Source organism: Oncorhynchus mykiss, chromosome 28, assembly GCF_013265735.2.
Source record: "Oncorhynchus mykiss isolate Arlee chromosome 28, USDA_OmykA_1.1, whole genome shotgun sequence".
NCBI classification, from domain to species: Eukaryota; Metazoa; Chordata; class Actinopteri; order Salmoniformes; family Salmonidae; genus Oncorhynchus; species Oncorhynchus mykiss.
Window position 1 is genome coordinate 3,609,716 of NC_048592.1, and position 26,834 is coordinate 3,636,549.

A 26,834-nucleotide genomic window follows, 5' to 3' on the forward strand; every position below is an offset into this window, starting at 1 on the left:
CACGCACGCACGCACACACACACACACACACACACACACACACACACACACACACACACACACACACACGCTCGCACACACACACACACACGCTCGCACACACACACACACACACACACGCTCGCTCGCACACACACACACACACACACACACACACACACACACACACACACGCTCGCACACACACACACACACACACACACACACACACCATTAGTATTGATGCTAATGTTGCTAGCGTACCTCTCGTCGGCATCCTAGTAATGTCCTAGCATCCTACATCCTAAAGAGTACACACTCTGGCTCCGTGTTGTCGGCTACCATCTGAGCTTGTTGACAACATTCCTCCCTGCTGCGAGCCCAAGGCCAGACGGATACACACATGCAGACACGCATGTACACACACGTATGCTTCACACACAGATTCACACGCTTACAAATATAGTCACGGAAAAATGCACATTCATGCAGACATATGAGGATGGACGAACACAAATATTGACATGAATACACATGCCCACAGATGGGGGATCTTAATTTGACTAGTTTCCTCGCAGGAGTAAGATTTAATTCTTCAAAAAATATATTTTTTACCGGAAATGTGTTTTGATAGGCTACCGTAGGCGATAGTTTAGGTGTGAGATCTAGTGAGAGTGAGAACTATTTTATTTCCCTCATGAAGTTTGGTTTATGTTTGTTGTACATGTACAACTTCACAACAAGGCTTAGAGCTGGAGCACATCATTTATGAGGTTATGAGAGGTTGCAATGTTTTCATGTGCTGAATGATGGAAGTCATAGGACTGTTTTTTAAAACTGCATTATGGTCAATTTAATCTTGCCACCAAGAATGTTTAGTCTGTCACGAGAGACTGTAGTCGGTCTCTTTCTTTCTCACTTGCACACACAAAAACAAAACCTCTGCATTCATTCCCCCTTATTCCTTATTGGTAATGTGACCTTCAATAATATCCATTCTCTTTCTCCAATCTCTCTCTCTCTCTCTCTCTCTCTCTCTCTCTCTCTCTCTCTCTCTCTCTCTCTCTCTCTCTCTCTCTCTCTCTCTCCCTCTCACTCACTCTCCCTCTCTCTCTCTCTCTCTCTCTCTCTCTCTCTCTCTCTCTCTCACTAGGTGAATGAGCACCTCAGGGAGATTCTGGTGGAGGAGCAGAGGTTGAGAGAGAGCTCCTGCCCTGAGAGCACAGCTACTGCATCACAGAGGGTGAGTACTGACAAGCACACTGACACACACGCTCTGACTTCTCTCCCTCGTTGCCCTCTGTTGACATGGTCTGATATAACAGTCTGGACAGGGTCTCCCAGGCCCAACAGCAAGGGTCCCTCTCCAACCTCTCCAACTCCACGAGTACGAACTGAACATGCAGACAATTGTTTTCTTTCCATCTCTCTCTTGCTCTCTCTCTCTCTCTTTCTCTCTTGCCACTTTCACTCCTCTCTTTCTCGCTCTCGTTTTCTCTTTGACACAAACGAACACACACACACACACATTTCCCCTGCTAACAGAAGAACAGATGAGCTCAGTGTCATGTCAGCTGTATAGAGATATTGGCAAGAGACTCTGCTGCACTACTGTTAGAGAGAGAGAGAGAGCAGCAGAGACCCACACAACACAGAGCAAGCGAGAGAGAGAAAGGGGAGAGAGAGAGCAAAATAGAGGGCAACAAATAGTGAGATAGGGGAAAAAAAGTGGAACAGAGCAAGACTGGGGGCAAGACAGAGAGAGAGCATCAGACAGACAGACAGACAGACAGAGAGAGGGCAACAGAGATCGAGTGGGACAGACTGCACTCAAGGGACATTAGTTATGTAAGGCCTATGTGACATTCTGAGTCATCCCTCTGGTCTACTGCTGACAGTACAAATAGACACGCGAGTCCTCATCTCACCCACAGTGACCTGTGTCAAGTCACGACCCTGTCTGAGAGGTCAAAGATCAAACCTAAAATGCACTTTAGTGGCCAGATCAAACCTCCTCACTGTGATAACAAAGAATATAATCACAAAAAAGGTGGTAACCCAGCTAGCACGTTTCCTGACTAGAAAAACTATTAAAAAAATAAATCTGACAACAGAAGTGAACATGTTCTGGGAAGGTTTATTTTTAGTTTGCAGGGAGGTTCTGAGAACGTTTTACTCTTGTTCCTTCACAGTTTTCCCGCAAGGTTTTATTAACGCTCTGTGAACGTTAATAACACTTTATTTAGGTTATTTGGTGGTTTTTGAATAACTTCCTTAAAAAACTTTCACTGAAACTTTTGATAGCACTGTTAATAACACTGCTAGCTTATTTTAACACTGCTAGCTAACTCCAAGCACAGATAGGAAACATGCAAACACATTTAGTTTTGAACCTATTTCTGCTCTCTAGCCATAGAATTAGTCCATGCCATGTTTTTTTTTACACATACATAGTTGTTTTAGTCTATTCAAACAGACCTCATTTCAAAGGAAACACGCATTCATTAACATCAGGTAGGGCCAATTAGTGGGTGCAGCCAACACACCTGAACACACTTAACAAGAGAGTTAAGTGTGTTCAAGATGCTGAGAACGGAATGTATATGTTTTAAATAACATTCTTGGAGCATTCTTCGAATGTTACTAAAAGTAGCAAAAAAAAGTTTTCTTCATGTTTTGAGAACGAAATGTTTTAAATGTTTTAAATAACATTTTTTTTAAACATTCTCTGAACTTAAAAATGTGCTTGTGGTTTTTATGGAAAATGTTCCTAATATTCTCGGAACAATTTGAGAACATGGCATTAAATAAAACCATGAGGAAACCTGTACGAAATGTTATGGTGAAGTACTGAAATGTACTTCACCATAACAAAATGTAATTTAAATGTAACAATGTTTGAACTTTTAGTAAACATTCTTTTAAAAGAATGAAATACCAAGAAAAGTATGTTTTTTTGTCAAGTTCATTAAATGTGTTGAGAATGTTCCAAAGCCAAACCCCGATCAGTTCATTAAGAGTTGCCTCTTTGTTCGTTCTCCTGCCCACCCCCCAAAAAAAACGAATGTGAAAAAGTCGGTTTTCAGTCCGGGCCTGATATTCTAAGAGTTGATTTGGGTTGGGTCGGCCCGGGCTTATGGTTTGCCCAACATTGCAACCTACGTTTGAGATCAACGCCTGGCCGTGGCTGTGGGAGAAGCGAGCCTGTATCTCTGAATGAGAATGAGATCTCTCTCCCTCTCTCTGCTCTGATAGACATGAGTCTACAACTCTCATCTCTCCAGCGTTGGTCATTTATTTCCCTGATAAATTGAAATGAATGTTCTAAAGTTATAGAATAACTACTATCTGGTCAGAAAGAAATGAAGTAATTCAGAATAGCCTACTACACCACGAGAAGGCCTGTAATTTAGCCACAGAGGATCAATAACGTATATTTTTTCAAGCCTGGCTGTGGATTGTGTGCAGCCCAATTGTGTGCAGCCCACTGCAAATCTGTCAGTGAACAGCATGCAGACAAAACAGGCCTTTTCCAATATTTCAGATACAATTGCGGGAAAACACAGGTTGGAAAGCAAATGGCTCCTGCTGAAACCAAAATATTTGATCAATTTCCAAATATTGTTTTACAAAGTAAAACAAGAGAAAGATGGGCTTTTGGCACAAACGCATCGGCCATCACCGGCAAGTGATCTGCGCATCATCAGTGAAACTGGAAAGCATTTGTAGGACTATCATTTCCTCCTCATATTGCAGCCTACAAAGTGTGTCTCCACAAGACACGGTGGTTTTATTGATCTCAGATGTTCAGTTTGTCAGTGTCGTAGTAGCCTGTCATTTCCATCATTTTGGGCGGTATTAAAGATTCTGCCAAAGTCTCCAGTCATGTGAAATGTGTTTATAAAAGGAGACGTTTCCCCTGACCTTGGGCTATTAACAATGGTCCCCATGTGTGCAAGTTCTGGAAGCGCCTCTTACTGCTCTATGCAAATGCATGATATGCATGCAGGGCTTTATTATAAAGGGGGTTTTTATTTTATGCGTTCCGGTCACCCCCTCTGGCACCTCCCGAATTTACAACTGAACCACGGCTCACACCAAGCTCAAAGAAACATATGGTCCTCAGAACTTTGTGTTACCTGGGAACTTCCCTGTCAAAAAATAATTTGACTTACCTGGCTAAATAAAGGGTAAACAAACAATACATTTCCTTTGACTGTTTCCTTTGGCAAATGTTGTAAGCATCTTGTGATCAGAGCTTAACTCCGTTAAGCTGGGGAACTATTGAGAAGCCGCACAATTACATCAGGAGCTAAATCACATCAGACGACCTTTTATCAAAAAGTTACTACTGTGCCTATGATATAATAAGAGAGAGATCTTATCACTCACACACACACACACACCGATACCTTCCTTCCCACACATACTACCCTTTTCAAAGTAAAAAATGAAGGGAGGCCTTGACGTGCTTGTTAGCCTCAGCCAGAGAAGAACTGTATGCTCCTAATAAACTGCTGGAGCACATGCTCTGTCAGAACCAACTCTCTCTATCACTGCCTTTATCAGGGTCAACACAGACAGGGCTGTCTGTTCACTGAACAGGCCACATTGTAAAGAGGGGCTACGTTCCAAATGACACCCTTTTTACCGACATAGAGTACTACTTTTGACCTGAGCCTTTATGAGCCCTGGTCAAAAGTAGTGCAATAGATAGGGAATAGGGTGCCGTTTGGGAAGCGGACGAGGGCGTCGATTTAGTGTCACAGCTTGAATACAGACAACAATCCCTTTCTCAGACGAAAGCCTCAGACCGTCTCGATTTAAGGGCCGTGTGTGTGACTGTGAAGAGTCTTTGAACTTGATCTGATGACAGAGAGTGTGTTGTGAAGTGATTGGGGGGGGGGGGGGACTCTTTCAGTTGTGACAAAGGAGACACTCACAGTAGCTGCTGGGTAATTTGATATTGAGTAGGATGCATAGGGAGTCTATCAGCTGCAGCTCCATACCTCCCGTTGGTCTGGATGGAGAAGAGTCACTGTGACCACTGTGGGAAGTTAATTGACACATGAACCAATGATTTAAATAAAATAAAAAAGTCAAAAATACATTAACATGTCCCACAGGATGATGTGTGTGGACACAGTAGACCTGAGCCTTCCTAGGCCTAATGACTTTCCCCTCTCTTCCTCTTGTTGGCATCGTGTCCATTGTTATCTCAAGGCTCCAGACAAATGGTATTGGAGACTGGTACCTGTAAGTCCATCTATCAGCCTCTCCCTCTCCCCCAGACCTCCCCTTCCCCTGGCCCCTTACCACTACCCTAACCCACATGCAGCCCTGTCTATCACCCCTACCCTCCAATGATGTTCCTTCCCTCTTACCTCTCATGTTGTTTGTTAGAACAGCTGTATAACATCTGTATATAGATGCTCATACTGCACCTCAATGCTAGTGCAGTGCAACCATACGTAAACAACCCACTATATCACACAAAATGCTGAATCACACACCAGACAAAACGCAACTTAAGCTCTCCTCTCTGTGTTTGAAAAATGGGACCACTCTTTCTTCTAGTAAAGTAATGGATGCCCAGCCTGTTCCTTTTATTATAGGCGAGACTGGGAGCAGAGAGGGGAACCAGTTGTTGTACTGGTGCGGCACCAGTGTGTTTTATAGGCTCTGAGAGAAACAAATCTACAACTACAACGTATTCCCTCTGTCAGAACAGCTTATTAAACTGTAAATCATCACCCTGCCCTTATCCTTACCAAAATCATTAAGGGGGAAAACACAAAGTGACCCTGGATCAGATCAGCGAACCTGATCTTACCTCCATCCAGTCAACACTGCAGGACACCATAGCACAGGAGATTTATATTGGTTGGATACTGTAACACAGGAGATTTATCTGGTCGTAACAGTTAATGTAGGAACATGAGACTAGTGTAAATCACTAGATGATATAGGGACATTCAGACTCAGTCACACCTTAGTGTAATTACGGTACACGAACTCCAAACCCAGTGGAAGTGTAGCCTTGGTGCCCGACTGTTTTTTGCATTCGACAACGATACAGGATCTTTACCGTAGAGGACAATGTCAGCCTCTCCCTCTCCCCTATAAAGATGGCGTTGGTCGATCTGTCAAAGTCTCCACAGTCTGTTTTCTTTGCATGCAGCGACACCCCACTCACTACCTGTTTAGTTGAGGCTGAACCCTCCAATGCTTGAATAACCCCAGACTAAACTACTATATACATCCCCATACATCCCTCTCCTTTCTCTGATTCCATAGATTAACTGTATATCACTGACCTGTAATCCCTCTCTGTTGTTGCCATGGCTGCAGGCGCGCTATAGGAGGGAGCATGCGAAGCAGAGGTCAGCTCCCTCCCTCCCCCTGGTGGACAATCTGCTAAAGGACAACACAGACGGCTGTGCCCTGGCCGCGCTCGTCCACTTCTACTGCCCAACGTCTGTCAGACTGGAAGGTACCACTTCATACCTGTAGCCTTCTCTGGTTGGCCTACTTTATACTAATAGTTTGCAGTAACAGCATCTGTTATAGCTCACACTCACTCAGAATGGTAAGTACATTAGGCTGCCGTTACACAAGGGATTGACCAGAATCTGATGAGCATAGGGGCATTCACAGCAAACAATATATTTTCTAGAAACATGATAGCTACATTATGCATAAGTATTACAGAGGGACTCTTTGGGCACAGAATCATCAACAAATGATTGTAAATGGAAACAATGACCAGTAGTATCAACAGCTATATTGTTTTAACCATTAGACATGCAGTATCAGTCCAATGTTTGGACACACCTACTTATTGCAGGGTTTTCCTTTATTTTTACTATTTTCTACCTGGTATAATAATAGTGAAGACATCAAAACTATGAAATTATACATATGGAATCATGAAGTAACCAAAAAAGTGTTGATGACAGATTTACACACTCTTGGCATTCTCTCAACCAGCTTTGTGAGGTAGTCACCGGGAATGCATTTCAATTAACAGGTGTCCCTTGTTAAAAGTTCATTTGTGAAATTTCTTTGAGCCAATCAGTTGTGTTGTGACAAGGTAGGGTTGGTATACATAAGATAGCCCTATTTGGTAAAATACCAAGTCCAAATTATGGCAAGAACAGCTCAAATAAGCAAAGAGAAACGACAGTCTATCATTACTTTAAGACATGAAGGTCAGTCATTGCGAAAAATTTCAAGAACTTTTAATGTTTCTTCAAGCGCAGTCGCAAAAACCATCAAGCGCTATGATGAAACTGGCTCATGAGGACTGCCACAGGAAAGGAATACCCAGAGTTACCTCTGCTGCAGAGGATAAGTTCATTAGAGTTACCAAATTGCAGCCGAAATAAATTCTTCACAGAGTTCAATTAACAGGCTGTATCACATCCGGCCGGGATTGGGAGTCCCATAGGGCACACAATCGGCCCAGCATCGTCCGGGTTTGGCCGGGGTAGGCTGTCATTGTAAATAAGAATTTGTTCTTAACTGACTTGCCTAGTTAAATAAAGGTAAACCCCCCCCCCCCAAAAAAACAAAACCAGACATCTCAACATCAACTGTTCAGAGGAGACTGCGTGAATCAGGCCTTACACCAGGAATGCACAATCCCTCCATCAGTGCTCAGACTGTCCGCAATAGGCTGAGAGAGGCTGGACTGAGGGCTTGTAGGCCTGTTGTAAGGCAGGTCCTCGCCAGACATCAACGGCAACAACATTGCCTATGGGCACAAACCCACCGTCGCTGGACCAGACAGGACTGGCAAAAAGTGCTCTTCACTGACGAGTCACAGTTTTGTCTCACCAGGGGTGATGGTTGGATTCGCGTTTATCGTCAAAGGAATGAGCGTTACACCGAGGCCTGTACTCTGGAGCGGGATCGATTTGGAGGTGGAGGGTCCGTCATGATCTGGGGCGGTGTATCACAGCATCATAGGACTGAGCTTGTTGTCATTGCAGGCAGTCTCAACGCTGTGCGTTACAGGGAAGACATTCACCTTCCGCATGACAATGCCACCAGCCATACTGCTCACACTGTGCGTGATTTCCTGCAAGACAGGAATGTCAGTGTTCTGCCATGGCCAGCGAAGAGCCCGTATCTCAATCCCATTGAGCACGCCTGGGACCTGTTGGATCGGAGGGTGAGGGCTAGGGTCATTCCCCCCAGAAATGTCCGGGAACTTGCAGGTGCCACAGCAAGAACTGGCAAATCTGGTGCAGTCCATGAGGAGGAGATGCACTGCAGTACTTAATGCAGCTTGTGGCCACACCAGATACTGACTGTTACTTTTGATTTTGACCCCCCCCTTTGTTCAGGGACACACTATTATACTTCTGTTAGTCACATATCTGTGGAACTTGTTCAGTTTATGTCTCAGTTGTTGAATCTTGTTATGTTCATACAAATATGTACACATGTTAAGTTTGCTGAAAATAAACGCAGTTGACAGTGAGAGGACGTTTCTTTTTTTGCTGAGCTTATAAATATATGGACGACCAATGTTAGAGCGGCATAGACTAAGGTACAGTAAAATGGTATAGAATACAGTATATACATATGAGATAATAATGGATGATAGTGGGGTGAACAGGCAGTGGCTCGGGTGGTTGTTGTCCTTGATGATCTATTTGGCCTTCCTGTGACATCGGGTGCTGTAGGTGTCCTGGAGAGCAGATAGTTTGCCCCCGGTGATGTGTTGTGCAGACTGCACCACCCTCTGGTGAGCCCTGCGGTTGTGGGCGGTGAAGTTGCCATACCATTTGCCGTACCAGGCTGTTTGTGTGGGTTTTAGGTGACAAGCCAAATTTCTTCAGCCTCCATTTCAGTTTGTCAGTGATGTGTATGCCTAGGAACTTAAAACTTTCCACCTTCTCCACCGCTGTCCCGTCGATGTGGATAGGGGGTGCTCCCTCTACTGTTTCCTGAAGTCCACGATAATCTCCTTTGTTTTGTCGACGTTTTATCTTTGGATAAAAGTGTCTGCTAAATATTATTATTAAAAGATTAAACCTGAGGGATTTCCATAACATGAGAGGGAGAAGGAGTCTGTTGAGACAGTACCCAGTGATCCAGCCTCCACCCACTGTTCTAAAAATGCCCCAGGGCCAGGCGAAGATGTGATTGGTCAGTAATGTGACAGCAGCACAGTCCTTTAGACAGAGGACAACCGTTGACTGTTATTTTTTAAAGATAAATATTGCCACTCCCCTTCTGTGAGTGCCCAGTCATATATAGATGTATCTGTGTGCTAGAATGAGATACTGTAAAGAAGGATTGGATAGTGAGGGAATATTCTGGAACACGGCAATTTTTAACAGTACATGTGACCCAGCTGTGACAATCGTTTCATTCAGTTCCATTTCAATGAAAGCTCCATTTGGCTCCCATTGTGGAAATGTTGTACTTCCTGAAGAATCTGGTAGACTGATGACATCACTGTCCAATCCTTCTTCAGCTCGTTCTAGTCTGCGTGGGCTCTCCCCATCATGACATCACCATCTCTGTTATTCTGTGTACTCTCCCCTGCCTTCCAACCTTGCCTCCTGTGACCATTATTCTGGCTAAACACTACAAATAATACTAAGTATTTTATAAAAGGAACATTTATAATAAAATAACAATCATAAAAATAAATAAAAAGTCTGACCAGTGTACGTCTCAATTGCATAAAAAACAGAAAAGCCATTGATGCACAGCTGAAGCTTTTCAAATCCATGCGAATCCAACCCCTGAAGATAGCAACACTAACCCCGCCCCTATGCTCTCTCCTCTCCCCGCCCCTCCAGATATTTGTCTGAAGGAGACCATGTCGCTGGCTGACAGTCTGTACAACCTGCAGCTGGTGCAGGAGTTCTGTAGGGACAACCTCAACCACTGCTGCCACTTCTCCCTGGAGGACATGCTCTATGCCCACTCTTCCATCAAGGTAAGACCATGGGGAACAGAGGGGGGGCTGGGGGGGACAGGGTAGGGGGATGGTGGAATAGGAAGGGAGGGAGGGAGGCTGTGGGCGACGGGGGAAGAGGTCTGGGAGGACAGGATGGAGGCTATGGGGGGCAGTGGTCTGGGGGACAGGAGGGTAGGCTGGGGGGACAGGACAGAGGGTTGGGGGTGCAGAGGGGAGGCTGGGGGGACATGGGAGGGGCCAAGACTTGGTTAGTTGGGTAGGGAGGGAAATGGGGTGTTGACTATGGAGGTAGAATATACATTTGAAGTCGGAAGTTAACATACACTTAGGTTGGAGTCATTAAAACTCATTTTTCAATCACTCCATAAATGTCTTGTTAACAAACTATAGTTTTGGCAGTTAGGACATCTACTTTGTGCATGACATAAGTCAATGTTTCCAACAATTGTTGACAGACAAATTATTACACTTATAATTCACGGTATCACAATTCCAGTGGGTCAGAAGTTTACATACACTAAGTTGACTGTGCCTTTAAACAGCTTGGAAAAGGATGTCTTGGCTTTAGAATCTTCTGATAGACTAATTGGCATCATTTGAGTCGATTGGAGGTGTACCTGTGAATGTATTTCAAGGCCTACCTTCAAGTGCCTCCAGTGCCTCCACAAGTCTGGTTCATCCTTGGGAGCAATTTCCAAACGCCTGAAAAACAATAGTACGCACGTATAAACACCATGGGACCACGCAGCCATCATACCGCTCAGGAAGGAGACTCATTCTGTCTCCTAGAGATTAACATACTTTGGTGCGAAAAGTGCAAATCAATCCCAGAACAAGAGCAAAGGACCTTGTGAAGATGCTGGAGGAAACAGGTACAAAAGTATCTATATCCACAGTAAAACAAGTCCTATATCGAAATCCTGAAAGGCTATGCAAGGAAGAAGCCACTGCTCCAAAACCACCATAAAAAAAGCCAGACTACGGTTTGCAAATGCACATGGGGACTAAGATTGAACTTTTTGGAGAAATGTCCTCTGGTCTGATATAACAAAAATAGAACTTTTGGGCCATAATGAACATCATTATGTTTGGAGGAAAAAGGGGGAGGTTTGCAAGCCGAAGAACACCATCCCAACCGTGAAGCACGGGGGTGGCAGCATCATGTTGTGGGGGTGCTTTGCTGCAGGAGGGACTGGTGCACTTCACAAAATAGATCATCATGAGAGCGGAAAATTATGTGGATATATTGAAGCAACATCTCAAGACATCAGTCAGGATGTTAAAGCTTGGTCGCAAATGGGTCATCCAAATGGACAATGACCCCAAGCATACTTCCAAAGTTGTGGCAAAATGGCTTAAGGACAACAAAGTCAAGGTATTGGAGTGGCCATCACAAAGCCCTGACCTCAATCCTATAGAACATTGAAAAAGTGTGTGCGAGCAAGGAGGCCTACAAACCTGACTCAGTGACATCAGCTCTGTCAGGAGGAATGGGCCAAAATTCACCCAACTTATTGTGGGAAGCTTGTGGAAGGCTACCCGATACGTTTGACCCATGTTAAACAATTTAAATGCAATGCTACCAAATACGAATTGAGTGTATAAAAAATTCTGACCCACTTGGAATGTGATGAAAGAAATACAATCTGAAATAAATCATTCTCTCTACTATTATTCTGACATTTCACATTCCTAAAAAAAAGTGATGATCTTAACTGACAGGGAATTTTTGCACGGATTAAATGTCGACTCCAATGTTTCCCACAGTTGTGTCAAGTTGACTAGCTGTCGTTTGGTTGGTGGACCATTCTTGATACACACAGGAAACTGTTGAGTGTGAAAAACCCAGCAGCGTTACAGCTCTTGACACAAACCGATGCGCTTGGCACCTACTACCATACCCCGTTCAAAGGCACTTAAATATTTTGTCTTGCCCATTCACCCTCTGAATGGCACACATACACAATCCATGTCTCAATTGTCTCAAGGCTTAAAAATCCTTCTTTAACCTGCCTCCTCCCCTTCATCTACACTGATTGAAGTGGATTTAACATGTGGCATCAATAAGGGATCATATCTTATTTTCAATTGGGGTAATGATGCATAGTGGGGCATAAGAGGACAGGGAGGGTAGATGTTTTAAATTACTTTTTGGCAAGAATGATTCATGAAGAGTATATTAGTCATTGGTGTTCAACCGGTGTGCCTTGAGGAACTCTCAGGTGTGTGAAAATCATTAGCAAAGGAAAGTCTGATTAGGATTTATTTCTAAATATATGGCTCTGGGCTTAGCTGAACCACAGCCTCTGGTACTGTATGGCTCTGGGCTTAGCTATACCACAGCCTCTGGTACTGTATGGCTCTGGGCTTAGCTGAACCACAGCCTCTGGTACTGTATGGCTCTGGGCTTAGCTATACCACAGCCTCTGGTACTGTATGGCTCTGGGCTTAGCTGAGCCACAGCCTCTGGTACTGTATGGCTCTGGGCTTAGCTATACCACAGCCTCTGGTACTGTATGGCTCTGGGCTTAGCTATACCACAGCCTCTGGTACTGTATGGCTCTGGGCTTAGCTGAGCCACAGCCTCTGGTACTGTATGGCTCTGGGCATAGCTATACCACAGCCTCTGGTACTGTATTGCTCTGGACGTAGCTATACCACAGCCTCTGGTACTGTATGGCTCTGGGCTTAGTTATACCACAGCCTCTGGTACTGTATGGCTCTGGGCTTAGCTATACCACAGCCTCTGGTACTGTTTGGCTCTGGGCTTAGTTATACCACAGCCTCTGGTACTGTATGGCTCTGGGCTTAGCTATACCACAGCCTCTGGTACTGTTTGGCTCTGGGCTTAGCTGAACCACAGCCTCTGATACTGTATGGCTCTGGGCTTAGTTATACCACAGCCTCTGGTACTGTATGGCTCTGGGCTTAGCTATACCACAGCCTCTGGTACTGTTTGGCTCTGGGCTTAGCTATACCACAGCCTCTGGTACTGTATGGCTCTGGGCGTAGCTATACCACAGCCTCTGGTACTGTATGGTTCTGGGCTTAGCTATACCACAGCCTCTTGGACTGTATGGCTCTGGGCTTAGCTATACCACAGCCTCTGGTACTGTATGGCTCTGGGCGTAGCTATACTACAGCCTCTGGTACTGTATGGCTCTGGGCGTAGCTATACCACAGCCTCTGGTACTGTATGGCTCTGGGCTTAGCTATACCACAGCCTCTGGTACTGTATGGCTCTGGGCGTAGCTATACCACAGCCTCTGGTACTGTATGGCTCTGGGCTTAGCTATACCACAGCCTCTGCCATAGAAACAAACGGAGCATGGCTTTGTGTCCGTGGTTGCACCTTTACAAGGCAGAAGACCTTGTCTGTAGCCCAAAGCGTTTTTTACCGGAGCTACATTTTCTTCTTTCTGGTGCAGATTTGCGGGACGCTTTTAAAGGGGTACACACAAATGAGTAAAACTGAAAATATTTCAAATGAACCCTATTTAATCTAATAGAAAATAGATGGTTTTCAGTATGGATCAGATGAGATGGCGGCCATTGCCACTAAATAAATGAATAGGGAAATTGGCGATGAGCTTCATTTTATATCCCATCAAGGTGTGCCACGGTTCAAAAAAGGTTGTGAACCACTGTATTAGTGTACTGTACTCTATGTGGGTAGAGGAGATTTGGGTGTGCGTGTTTGTGTAGGAGAGGTCAATTTTGTCACACTGACTGTTCTGCCAAGTCAAATGAGAGTATGAGTCAGTGTGTGTGTGTGTGTGTGTGTGTGTGTGTGTGTGTGTGTGTGTGTGTGTGTGTGTGTGTGTGTGTGTGTGCGCGTGCGTGCTTGTATGGGGTTATTCCAGAACAGAAGGGCCAAAGTGGGCCAAAGTCTCCCCCTCAGACAAACAGAGGCTGCTTAGAGAGAAGTGTCATGCTACTTTCTCTGTGCCTGCCTCTCCCTGCCTCTCTTGTTCTGTTGTTTTTACATTTTCTATCAAAGGAAGACAGAACTGTCAGTAAAGAACTGTTGATTCTTTATGTGCCACAAAGAATACTGAATGGGGTTCTGATTTATTAATCATACATACAGAATTGATCACTTAACTGAGATGTTTTCGATGTGAGGCAGGACAAAACAGATAGAAAACCATGTGATCTGGCTATAGACTCCCAGAATGCATAGCATGCAGTATAGGACAGTGGAGGCTGCTGAGGGGAGGACAGCTCATAATAATGGCAGGACTGGTATCAAACGCGTGGTTTCCGTGTGGTTGATAACCATTATTAAGTTCCTATACCAGCAGCCTTCACTGGTATAGGAACATTAGTCAGAACCAATTAGGATTCTGGTCCTCCCCCTGACCGTTGGCACACTGTGTCTTTTCCATAGACTGCTTGTTGCTTGTGTGAAAACAGTGCTACAAGTGAGTGTCTCAGGCAGGGACAGAGAGTGAGAGAACGGCTCCTGAAGAGCAGCCAAAAGCTGGCCTAGAGCCAACTCCCAACTGGCCAAACCTCCAGAACCCCTAACCAACCAGCCACAGTGTGTGTGTGGGCGTGTGTGAAAAGGGACACTGTTCACACCCGTTATGTGTGGAGGAGTGTGTTCTAGACTCAAAACTCGACTTGATGTCCAAGAACTATAACAATACAAAGAGAATATCCAAGCAACCATGTTGGAAATCTAATGTCCAGTCTTAGTTTTGTGGTCAATGGAGAGGCTCTTTTCCGTAGAGAGAGAGAAGCCCAGTCAAAATATGTGGTTTAAAAGGCTCTCAACAAATGAATGACTCTTATATGGAGGTCTCCAGAGTCTGTTTTTACCATTAAATCATAAAAAGCATAACATCTTATTTGGGTTACACTCTATGGGGTGTGTATTGCACACTAAACTATACCAGATGGTATTTAGTCAGTTCTTCCACTACACACTAGAAGTTGAGGTAACATAGCTATATGAGGCTGCCAATAATGCGCGTACACACACACACACACACACACACACACACACACACACACACACACACACACACAATCAGTTACCTAGCAACAAAGGCAGCTCAGAGGCAGCTTGACCTGCTATCCCTGGCCTCAGTCACAGCGTCTTCAGTAGGTACCCATACCCCTTGACTTATTTCACATTTTGTTGTGTTACAGCCTGCATTCAAAATGCATTAAATCAACAACAAAAAGTCTCTCACCCATCTATACCACAGCCTCTGGTACTGTATGGCTCTGGGCGTAGCTATACCACAGCCTCTGGTACTGTATGGCTCTGGGCGTAGCTATACCACAGCCTCTGTACCCCATAATGACAAAGTGAAAACATGTTTTTAGAAATTTTAGCAAATGTATTGAAAATGAAATACAGAAATATCTAATTTACATAAGTATTCACACCCCAAAGTCAATAGATGTTAGAATCACCTTTGGAATCACCTTTTTTAAATTCCTCAAGCTTTGTCAAGTTGGTTGTTGATCTTTGCTAGACAGCCATTTTGAAGACTTGCCATAGATTTTCAAGACGATTTAAGTCAAAACTGTGACTAGACCACTCAGGGACATTCAATGTTATCTTGGTAAGCAGCTCCAGTGTATATTTGGCCATGTGTTTTGGGTTATTGTCCTGCTGAAAGGTGAATTTGTCTCCCAGTCTGGTGGAAAGCAGACTGAACCAGGTTTTCCTCTAGGATTCTGTCTGTGCTTTGCCCCCTTCCGTTTCATTTTTATCCTGAAAAATATGAAGAGTGGTACTCAGTAATGTGTTGTATTGGATTTGCCCAAAAAATTTGGAAAAACAATTAACGTTTTGTCCTGAATACATAGTGTTATACTTTGTATTCAGGACAAAAGTTAATTGTTTTTCCACATTTTTTGCAGTATTACTTTAGTGCCTTGTTGCAAACAGGATACATGTTTTGGAATGATTTAGTCTGTTCAGGCTTCCTTCTTTTCACTCTGTCAAATAGATTGGTATTGTGGAGCAACTACAATGTTGTTGATCCAGTCTCAGTTTTCTCCCATCCCGTGTGTGGGATAGAGATGAGGTAGTCCTAAAAAAATCCTGTTAAACACTTTTATTGCACACAGAGTGAGTCCGTGCAACTTATTATGTGACTTGTTAAGCAAATCTGTACTCATTAACTTATATAGGCCCACCATAACAAAGTGGTTGAATACTTATTGACTCAAGACATTTCAGATTTTCATTTCTCATTCATTTGCAAGCATTTCCGATAATCATAATTCCACTTTGACGTGATGGGCTATTGTGTGTAGGCCAGTGACACAACATCGACATTTAATCCATTTCAAATTCAGGCTGTAGTACAGCAACGTGTGGAAAACATCCAGGGGTACTTTATGAACCCTGTATTTTGCCTCCTATGTGTCTTAACAGAGGCACCTTGTGGACACATGTTGGTATTTGGTTGTATTACATTTTCTTTGCCCTTCTCTAACTCGTGTGTGTTTTGCCCTGTTGCAGAATAACTACCTGGTGTTTATGGCAGAGCTGTTCTGGTGGTTTGAAGTGGTCAAGCCTTCGTTTGTACAGCCCAGAGTCTTTGACCCACAAGGTAAGCCAAAAAGGGTGACGCTGAAGATGATGATGATGGGGATAATGAAGATAATCAACTGCATTGGCATAGTATATTCCAGTTTTCACCAGAATTCAGACCACGTCAACTACCTTTATTGACTTGAGTATCCTGACTGATTGGTGTTTTTTTGTCAGCCTGGGATCTAGCCCCGTCAGCAAGGGCTATGGCTCCTATCTGTGGCCCAGCCAAACAGGACTTTGGGGACAGCCCAGAACACAAAAGGTATGATTTAATATTGAGTGTACAAATGTAATAACCTGGAGTTATTTAATGTTCCCTTATTGAACAAGCTTGGGAAAGGTCAAGCGTAGTTCAACTTGGCAGTTACAGGAGGTGTGATTTTGAGCTTTATCGTAATTCTCTCTCTGTCTCAGGCTTCAACCAGACTCTGCTTCAGGTAAGAACACAGGAACTACCCCTTTCCTCAGAATCACAAACACTTGTCTGTCAGAAGACTCTGAACTACTATTGGTTCCCTTTGATTTAGTCTCTGTGCGTGTGGAACTAACCTTTTTTCTCCCCTGTTTCGGGCAGGTGTGATAAAGAGGACCATGTCCTATGTAGATGGCTGTGTGGGGACGTGGCCTAAGGAAAGACGGTCTAGGGGCATCTCCTTTGAGATTCCTTTGGACGGGGATCCTAACGTCCCTCCCGGTTGGGGTCCCTCACTCCGGGGCATGACCCGCTCTGCCAGCACCGAGGGCCTGGGTGTGTTCAAAGTTCACCACGCACCCCAGGGGGACATAAGGCGCCACCTCTCCTTTCAGCCGGTCAGCGTCAACGGTCCTAGCAGCACCGCAGGGCACATAACTGAGGAGGACTACAACACGGACTCACCAAACCCCCACAAAGCACTGGGGCGCGGGCAGACTCAGCCACACAAGAACCGGAACAGGTACTTATGATGGCTCTGACGGTAGGACAGCCGAGTTGTGTGTACAAGGGATACATATGCTGAATATAAATATGTTACTAACTGTTAGTTTCTTTTGATAAACGTGTTTAATAAATGATCATACCGGTCTGTCAATCTAGATGTTCCAATGGTGTTCTCAAAGAGAACGGCAATGACGGCCGCGGCCCCGTCAGCCCATCGAGCCCCCCTAGCATCGAGGAGGCTCTGAAGATTATCCACCACACAGAGAGGCCCCACAGCAGTCTGGGGACCGGGGCCAACGGCTTCTTCCTCCACGATGGAGCTGAACCATCAGACCCAGGGGACAACCCTGATGGCTACTCAGGATCGGCTAAGGCCCGGGCAGACGAGGCCGACCCCTACTCAGCCTCTACGGAGGAAGTGGACACAGGGATCCACGTGAGGTCGGAGGACATCCAGGAGAGTTTGGACGAGGACAATTCTTCCCTCAGGGACTACTCTGATATGGACCCTGATTATGAGGCTATGACCCGATCCTGTCCCTTACCAGAGGGGGATGGAGAGAGGGGGGTGAGGAGCAGCCCATACCCCAGCTCGGTGTCCCCAGCCCCTATGTCTCATGCTCCCAGCCCTGCCTCGTCCTCGGGTGGTTCTGGCGGCGGACTGGTTCGCATGACCAGCTTCGCCGAGCAGAAGTTCCGTAAGCTGGAGGGGCGGAGCAGTGGAGGGACCACCCCCGAGAGCGCTGAACTCTACGTTCCCAACACGCCCCCCACACGAACTGCCACGCTCGAGGTCAGTAGAGAAACTCTCTCTCTCTCTCTCTCTCCATGTTAATGTCTCTTGGACTCTCGCTCTCTCTCTCCATTGATCTATTTCTCTGTCGCTCTTTCTTCTCTTTCAACTCTTTTTGGTCCTACTCCGCATTTCTCTTTTGAATATTATCTTCTCCCTCTCGCCCTCTTCTTCCCACCCTCTCTCTCCCTCTCTCCTTCTCAGATCTCCAGCCCCACCCACCCAGCCCAGACCCCGGCCACGCCCTCTCCCAGAGACCACACCCACCTGCTGCCGTCAGATATGGTGCACCTGAAGATGAAGCTGGAGGAGAAACGCAGAGCCATCGAGGCCCAGAAGAAGAAGGTATAGGCTTAATAACGCTTCAGAGAGCTTCTCGTCTTTGGCAGCGTCTCAAACGGCATCCTATTCCCTATTTTCATAGGGCTCTAGTCAGAAGTAGTGCATGTATGTAGGGAATTGGGTGCCATATCAATGTATAATCCAAAACGAAAGAAAAATAACAAAACTCTGGTCTTCAAGCACTACTGCAGGTTTTCTAAAAGAGCCGTCCAGTCAAATTATGCCAGTTAGTAATCAAACCTAATCAAACATAAATCATTTGCACCATCATCTTGTTGGATAATTTGGTATGTTCAATGGTTTCCCCCTAAAACTTGCTGAAATAATAAGAGATTTTTCCTCTGTTTCAGGTTGAGGCAGCGTTCACTCGGCATCGTCAGAAGATGGGCCGGACAGCCTTCCTCAACGTGGTGCGAAGGAAAGGGGTGACCCCCTCCCCCACCAGCCCCGTCCCTGGGGGCCACGACCTGGACAAGCCCTCCTCAGATCGCTTCTTCACTCCTTCGGAAAGCCTGGGCCAGGCGGAGAGGTGCAAGCCCGACGGAGCAGCACCCAAGTCCCCCTGCGAGGAGGGTGCAGGTAGTCACCACTGTAGCTTCTGATGAAACCAACCTTTGTTTTCTACTTTTGCTTCCCTACTTTTTGGAGCAAATAGCCTGGTCCCAGCTCTGTTTGTGCTGCGTTGCCAACGTTGGCTTGACAATTACCAATTGGCAAGACAGCACAAAATGATAGAGGGCCAGGCTAGGGGGCACGTGTAATGTTTTATGTGTAGTGTTTTCTGCATGTGTAATAGCCAACTTATGGACGAGAGGTGTCTGCTGTGTCACGCTCCAGGTGTCGGGGTTGGAGAGGTGGACCTGGGCGAGTACACTCGCTCCATCGAGAGGCTGAACACGTCCCTGGGGTTCCTGCAGACGGAGATGCAGCGGCTGGCCCAGCAGCAGGACAGGATCATGGCCATGAGGGAACAGCAACAGGCCTGGGTCATACCTCCTCCAGCACCCTCGCCACACAGGTATGGTCATCAATAGCACATAAATATTACCCAAGACTGGCATGATAATTGATAATGCAGACTAAAAATAGGTGTGTATAATATCGGATGAAGTTAATATATTTAACCTAAAACCATTTATCACCGTACTATTATCCCTAGTTTATCGTGAGAAAAGCAGTTGTCGCAATACTATTATTGCTTAGTTAGTTATCATTGTACATTTAAACTCTCTCGACAGGCAGCTCCGGGAGCTCCGCAGCAACAGTGTAACCGGCCGGGGGTCCGTGGGGTCCTTGTCCCCAATCTTGTCCTCGGCGGGTGGTTCCCCCCGCGCCGCCCACCGTTCCCCCGGCGGCCTCAAGCGCCGACCGGCCTCCTTCCATGCCAGCACCCCTCACACCCCACGCACCCCACGCCCCACCGAGCTCAAGGTAACCCCCTTTAGACGGATGCTCAACACCCCCACGTCCGTGGACAGTCTGCCCAGGCTGAGACGCTTCTCACCCAGCCAGACCCAGGTCACCTCCTTTGCCTACCTGGGACACGATGAAGGACCTGGGGCCACGGAGGGCAAGGAGAGAGGGGCCCCAGGGGGAACAGAGGAGCCTCAAAACCAAACCAAACCACCTGAGACAGAGGTAGCGGTGGCGGGGATAAGGAGTGCCAGCGCTCGTCCCTCCTCGCCCACTACAGAGCCAGCCAAAGAGAGACAGAAGGAGAGGAGAGATGGAGGGAAAACGGAGAAGTTGGCAGAGGTGCTGTCTCAGCCAGTGAGAGACCTGATGGAGGTGCCGCTGTCGTTGCTGAAGCCTTTGGATGGACAGGGTCTAGAGACAAGTGGAGAGGGGGAGAAAATAGGAGAGCTGTACGGAGAGGACCAGAAAATGTGCTGTGGGTTCTTCTTCAAGGTAACAATGGGCTACACTGTACATTTCAGAATTGTGAGAGGACGGTGCAAGTACTGTATGTAGCATGTCACGAGAATGGTTCATTGATCCATAGGTACAGTAAGAGCAGCACATGAACTATGTGAAGACTCATAAACTATGACTACAAATGGGTCTGGGACAGTAATTGTGTGTACAGTATCTAGGATAAAGGGTGAAACAGCTCACATACTAATGCTAGAACAGTAGACTAACGAGCCATGATAGGAGAATGGAGCCAACAGAGCTACTGTATGCCACTATACTGGAACTTACTATCAGCTTCAACAGACACACATGTTACTATCCCAGTCCAAAAATATCTGGACATGAAGCCAACACTGTACAACATTCAAATGGGTCATATACACTGAGTATACGTAACATTAGGAACACCTTCCTAATATTGTGTTGCACGAGGTGTCGGAAGCGTCCCACGGGGATGCTGGCCCATGTTGACTCCAATGCACAGTGGTGTCAAGTTGGCTGGATGTCCTTTGGGTGGTGGACCATTCTTCATACACACGGGAAACTGTTGAGCGTGTAAACCCCTGCAGCGTAGCAGTTCTTAACACAAACTGGTGCACCTGGCATCTACTACCATAACCCGTTCAAAGGCACTTAAATGTATTCTCTTGCCCATTCACCCTCTGAATGGCACACATACACAATCCATGTCTCAATTGTCTCAAGGGTTAAAAATCCTTTAACCCGTCTCCTCCTCTTCATCTACACTGATTGAAGTGGATTTAACATGTGACATCAATAAGGGATCATAACTTTCACCTCGATTCACCTGGTCAGTCTAGGTCATGGAAAGAGCAGGTGTTCTTAATGTTTGGTATACTCATCCGCCATGAATTCCCTCTGACATAAATTTGACCAATCAGAGCTGAGAATGAGTGTTGATCTTTGAAGTGAGAGGATGTGACAGTGCTGCCTGATGTCATTTTGTCCCGCAAACTAGCCTTCATGTTGGCACCAAACGTTCCATGACAACAAGATTACAATTTCCAATCTAACAATTTCCAATCTATATATATCTGACTCCGTCTCCACCCCACACACCTCCAGGACGATGGGAAGGGAGAGGAGGACATGGCGGTGAAGAGGGCTGCTCTGCTGGAGAAGAGGGTGAGGAGAGAGAAGGAGACGCAGGAGAAGAAACAGCAGCAGGAGCTGGAGCAGGAGCAGAGGAAGGAGGAAGCACGGTCAGTCTGGACCTCAAGGGACCTGTACCTTTTCCACTGTTATGCTTGGTCTGAACACTACCGGCAGGGGCGAATCCTTACTCCCACTTCAAATTTAGTCATGCATTATTGTCAATGGGTGACTAAGTGAAAATGTGCCTCTTAGTAACTTCTCTTTGATTGGGTAATAATTATTGAAGCTTCTCGTCTCTTCTGTCCCTCTTCCCTAGGCTGAAAGCGGAGGAGGAGCAGCAGAAGCGAGAGGACGACAAGCAGAGGAAAGATTACATAAAGAACGAGTACATGAGGAGGAAGCATTTGAAGCAGGTGGAGGATATGGATGTCAGGCCCCGCCATGGAAGTCTCAAAAAGAAGCCCCGCCCCAAGTCCATGCACAGGGACGTCATGGAGTCACCCAAGCCACCCGCCAGAGCCACGGGTAACACACACACTCTTAGACACACACACATACACTACACATGCTCATGTTACACATATATCAGTGGAGGCTGCTGAGGGGACGACGGCTCATAATAATGGCTGGAACGGAGCGAATGGAACTGCATCAAACACCTGGAAACCATGGAAACCATGAGTCTGATGTTGTTGATACCATTCTACTATTCCGCTCCAGACATTATCACGAGCCCGTCCTCCCCAATTAAGGTGCCACAAACCTCCTGTGACAAACATCCTCTCACTGTCAACTGCGTTTATTCTCTGCAAACTTAACATGTGTACATATTTGTATGAACATAATATTCAACAACTGAGACATAAACTGAACAAGTTCCACAGACATGTGACTAACAGAAATATAATAGTGTGTCCCTGAACAAAGGTGGGGTCAAAATCAAAAGTAGTAGTCAGTATCTGGTGTGGCCACCAGCTGCATTAAGTACTGCACTACATCTCCTCCTCATGGACCCGGACAGATTTTCCCGTTCTTGCTGTGAGATGTTACCCCACTCTTCCACCAAGGCACCTGCAAGTTCCCGGACATTTCTGGGGGGGATTGGCCCTAGCCTAACCACATGAGGGAGGAGGTCTTCCCTGTAACGCACAGCATTGAGATTGCCTGCAATGACAACAAGCTCAGTCCGATGATACACACCGCCCCAGACCATGACGGACACTCCACCTCCAAATCGATCCCGCTCCAGAGTACAGGCCTTGGTGAAACACTCATTCCTTCGACGATAAATGCAAATCTACACGACCTTCACCCCTGGTGAGACAAAACCGCGGCTCGTCAGTGAAGAGCACTTTTTGCCAGTCCTGTCTGGTCCAGCAAAGGTGGGTTTGTGCCCAAAGACGACGTTGTTGCCAGTGATGTCTGGTGAGGACCTTCCTTAGAACAGGTCTACAAGCCCTCAGTTCAGCCTCTCTCAGCCAATTACGGACAGTCTGAGCACTGATAGAGGGATTGTGCGTTCCTGGTGTAACTTGGGCAGTTGTTGCCATCCTGTACCTGTCCCGCAAGTGTGATGTTCGGATGTACCGATACTGTGCAAGTGTCGTTACACGTGGTCTGCCACTGCAAGGACGATCAGCTGTCCGTCCTGTCTCCCTGTAGTGCTGTCTTAGGTGTCTCACATTACGGACATTGCAATTTATTGCCCGGGCAACATCTGCAGTCCTCATGCCTCCTTGCAGCATGCCTAATGCACGTTCACACAGATGAGCAGGGACCCTGGTCTTTCTTTTGGTGTTTTTCCAGAGTCAGTAGAAAGGCCTCTTTAGTGTCCTAAGTTTCCATAACTGTGACCTTAATTGCCTACCGTCTGTAAGCTGTTAGTGTCGTAACGGTTGTTTCACAGGTGCATGTTCATTAATTGTTTATGGTTCATTGAACCAAGCATGGGAAACAGTGTTTAAACCCTTTACAATGAAGATCTGTGAAGTTTTGGGGATTTTTTGAACGACAGGAGTTTAGGCTGTTTATGTGTATTTAGTACACACATATATTCACACACACACACTCAAACATGTCTTCTGTATTTACCTCCAGGTACTCGACCGCGTGGGTTCTCAGTCTCCAGCATGTCCCTGGCCTCCCTCAACCTTGACAACGACAGCAACGCCGGAGATAAGAGGATCCGCAGGTGAGGCCAGAAATTGCCTGATTACAGATTTTCTCAATCGTGTACAAGCAATTTTTGGATCCTGGTTGAAACGTATCTATCGCAGAACAGCAATGACCAAATGCTTAAATACATTTAAAGAACTTCTGATACAAAATGTGCCTTTGTACCTGACTTGCATATCTTAGACTGCCTTTTGAAAAACTTTAAATGCAAATGTCATCAGTGAGTACAAAATTCACTGTTAAGTGTTTTGTTCACAGAACATTAACACATTGTTTAACATTTTAAATTACCCCATCAGTGTCATACATGTAAATGTTTCGGACATGAAGTGAATGAAGTTGGGTTACTCCTAAGTCAACATCTCCAACATTGTGACCTTCATATAAGAGCTTTGCTTTGGTGTGGATGGAGGCATACAGTGCATTCAGAAAGAATTCAGACCCTTGACTCTTTCCACATTTTGTTATGTTACAGCCTGTATGACACAACATGCTTGGCACACCTGTATTTGGGGAGTTTCTCTCATTCTTCTCTGCAGATCCTCTCAAGCTCTGTCAGGTTGGATGGGGAGCGTCGCTGCACAGCTATTTTCAGGACTCTCCAGAGATGTTCGATTGGGTTCAAGACCAGGCTCTGGCTGGGCCACTCAAGGACATTCAGAGACTTGTCCCGAAGCCACTCCTGCATTGTCTTGGCTGTGGAGGCCACTGTGTTCTTGGGGACCTTCAATGCTGCAGAGATTTTTTGGTACCCTTCCCCAGATCTGTGCCTCGACACAATCCTGTCTCTGAGCTTTACGGGACAATCCCTTCGACCTCATGGCTTGGTTTTTGCTCTTTGCTCTGACATGCACTGTCAACTGTGGGACCTTTTATTTAGACAGGTGTGTGCCTTTCCAAAACATGTCCAATCAATTGAATTTACCACAGGTGGACTCCAATCAAGTTGTAGAAACATCTCAAGGATGATCAATGGGAACAACATGCACCTGAGCTCAATTTCGAGTCTCATAGCAAAGGGTCTGAATTCTTATGTAAATAAGGTTTTTCTGTTTTTAATTTTATATGAGTCACCCAGGACCAGTGTTGTTAGCCTAGCACTACAAGCACCCTGCTCTACCAACTGAGCCACCCAGGACCAGTGTTGTTAGCCTAGCGCTACAAGCACCCTGCTCTACCAACTGAGTCACCCAGGACCAGTGTTGTTAGCCTAGCGCTACAAGCACCCTGCTCTACCAACTGAGTCACCCAGGACTAGTGTTGTTCGCCTAGCGCTTGTTAGCCTAGCGCTACAAGCACCCTGCTCTACCAACTGAGTCTCACCCAGGACCAGTGTTGTTAGCCTAGCGATTGATAGCCTAGCGCTACAAGCACCCTGCTCTACCAACTGAGTCACCCAGGACCAGTGTTGTTAGCCTAGCACTACAAGCACCCTGCCCTACCAACTCAGTCACACAGGACCAGTGTTGTTACCTTAGCGCTAGAAGCACCCTGCTCTACCAACTGAGTCACCCAGGACCAGTGTTGTTAGCCTAGCGCTACAAGCACCCTGCCCTACCAACTCAGTCACCCAGGACCAGTGTTGTTAGCCTAGCGCTACAAGCACCCTGCTCTGCCAACTCAGTCACCCAGGACCAGTGTTGTTAGCCTAGCGCTAGAAGCACCCTGCTCTACCAACTCAGTCACCCAGGACCAGTGTTGTTAGCCTAGCGCTACAAGCACCCTGCCCTACCAACTCAGTCACCCAGGACCAGTGCTGTTAGCCTAGCGCTACAAGCACCCTGCCCTACCAACTGAGTCACCCAGGACCAGTGTTGTTCTTCCATTGTATTCACCTTCACTTATTTCTGTTGTGGATTGTGTTTGTGCGCCAATGGAAAGTCTATAAAACTATGAGCGAACCAGCCTATGTATTAAATACATGGATTTGGATTGGGATGATACTGATGAATGAATCCTTCACACTTATTTTTAGGGCTTTTTTTATATACATTTTTTTAAAATTAGGAATCGTATTTAATTTGATATGTATGAAATTGTTTCGTGAAATATGAATAAAAGGACAGTAATTGCCCATAATTCTGCAACTTTGGATAGTTGTACTTCCAATTTTGATCATCAGTATATAGTGACTGCAAAGAAGGGTTAGTTTGGATTTACATTTGGTTGAGTTGTCAACTAACGTGAATTCAACAACAAATGTCACCATGTCATTGGACTTAGGTTGGGTGAATAACAATTCCCTTAGGTTGATTACTTTTTGCAAATCCAATCAATTTTCCACGTTGAGTCAACATCATCACAGTGAATTTTTGTTGTTGAAATGACGTGGAACCAATGTTGATTCAGCCAGTTTTTGCCCAGTGGTGTATAATTGATCTACTTGGACTTTTAAAAAACATGTTCTGTTTTTTCTGCTTGGACTCGAGAGATAAGTATGGTAGTGTTCATCTGTTTGCAGGCAGTCGTGTTCTATTGTATGTATTTGCAATTTTGACGGTATAATATAGTTTTGATTAATGTATTTATGTTTCGAGAAGGTAATTATGTTTTGAAAACACATTTACTGTTTTTCAAAAGGCCACAGAAAGGCTGTGTTGTGAGTGTCTGTGTCTTGTTTTGAACTCAACAACATTGTTCCAAAAAATACTTGTACGCGATTGAGAAAATCTGTAAAAAAAGGACATACAGTTTAGCCAACTCCTTTAGCATGACCACGTCAAGAGTTGACTAAAGCACAAACAGGCTGGCTACGATCCCAAAAAATGATTTACAGAGCATCAAAAGCACGAATACTTCTTCAAGAGGACATTCATGTGTCTTGTGACTTGTCTAGGTATTGCAAACAAAATGGTTTTCGCTCTCTTGATCTTCTCTCCCTCCTCGCTCTCTGTTTTTCCCCTCTGTTTTGCACGGAACTCCCGGAAGCAGTAAACTAGGCACTGTGAAAGGCCATATCTCTTTCTTTTTAAGCTCTCCCAAAGACAGAAAGGGAAGGTTAGTAACTCCCCACCCTAGACCAGCCGAGGGCCAAGCCTTTCATCTAGACTTTCATCTCAGTGCATCACAGTCCAGATTGATCAATCAATCT

The 26,834-nt window shown here is 45.7% G+C and overlaps 1 protein-coding gene across 2 annotated transcripts in view; it reads left to right on the forward strand.

The window, feature by feature from the left end:
- Positions 1-26,834, forward strand: part of LOC110508359 (calmodulin-regulated spectrin-associated protein 2) — a 66,699-nt gene that overhangs the window by 36,565 nt on the left and 3,300 nt on the right. Inside the window, exons 4-19 of one of the 2 annotated variants that reach the window (XM_036966836.1) lie at positions 1,133-1,222; positions 5,203-5,235; positions 6,331-6,472; positions 9,801-9,940; positions 16,410-16,500; positions 16,659-16,746; positions 16,899-16,921; positions 17,059-17,419; positions 17,560-18,196; positions 18,401-18,541; positions 18,889-19,117; positions 19,376-19,556; positions 19,777-20,446; positions 21,539-21,675; positions 21,885-22,093; positions 23,666-23,759. In XM_036966836.1, coding sequence (XP_036822731.1) covers positions 1,133-1,222; positions 5,203-5,235; positions 6,331-6,472; positions 9,801-9,940; positions 16,410-16,500; positions 16,659-16,746; positions 16,899-16,921; positions 17,059-17,419; positions 17,560-18,196; positions 18,401-18,541; positions 18,889-19,117; positions 19,376-19,556; positions 19,777-20,446; positions 21,539-21,675; positions 21,885-22,093; positions 23,666-23,759 — 3,266 coding nt within the window. The remainder of the gene's footprint in view (positions 1-1,132; positions 1,223-5,202; positions 5,236-6,330; positions 6,473-9,800; positions 9,941-16,409; positions 16,501-16,658; positions 16,747-16,898; positions 16,922-17,058; positions 17,420-17,559; positions 18,197-18,400; positions 18,542-18,888; positions 19,118-19,375; positions 19,557-19,776; positions 20,447-21,538; positions 21,676-21,884; positions 22,094-23,665; positions 23,760-26,834) is intronic. The other variant, XM_036966837.1, reaches the window with a different exon arrangement.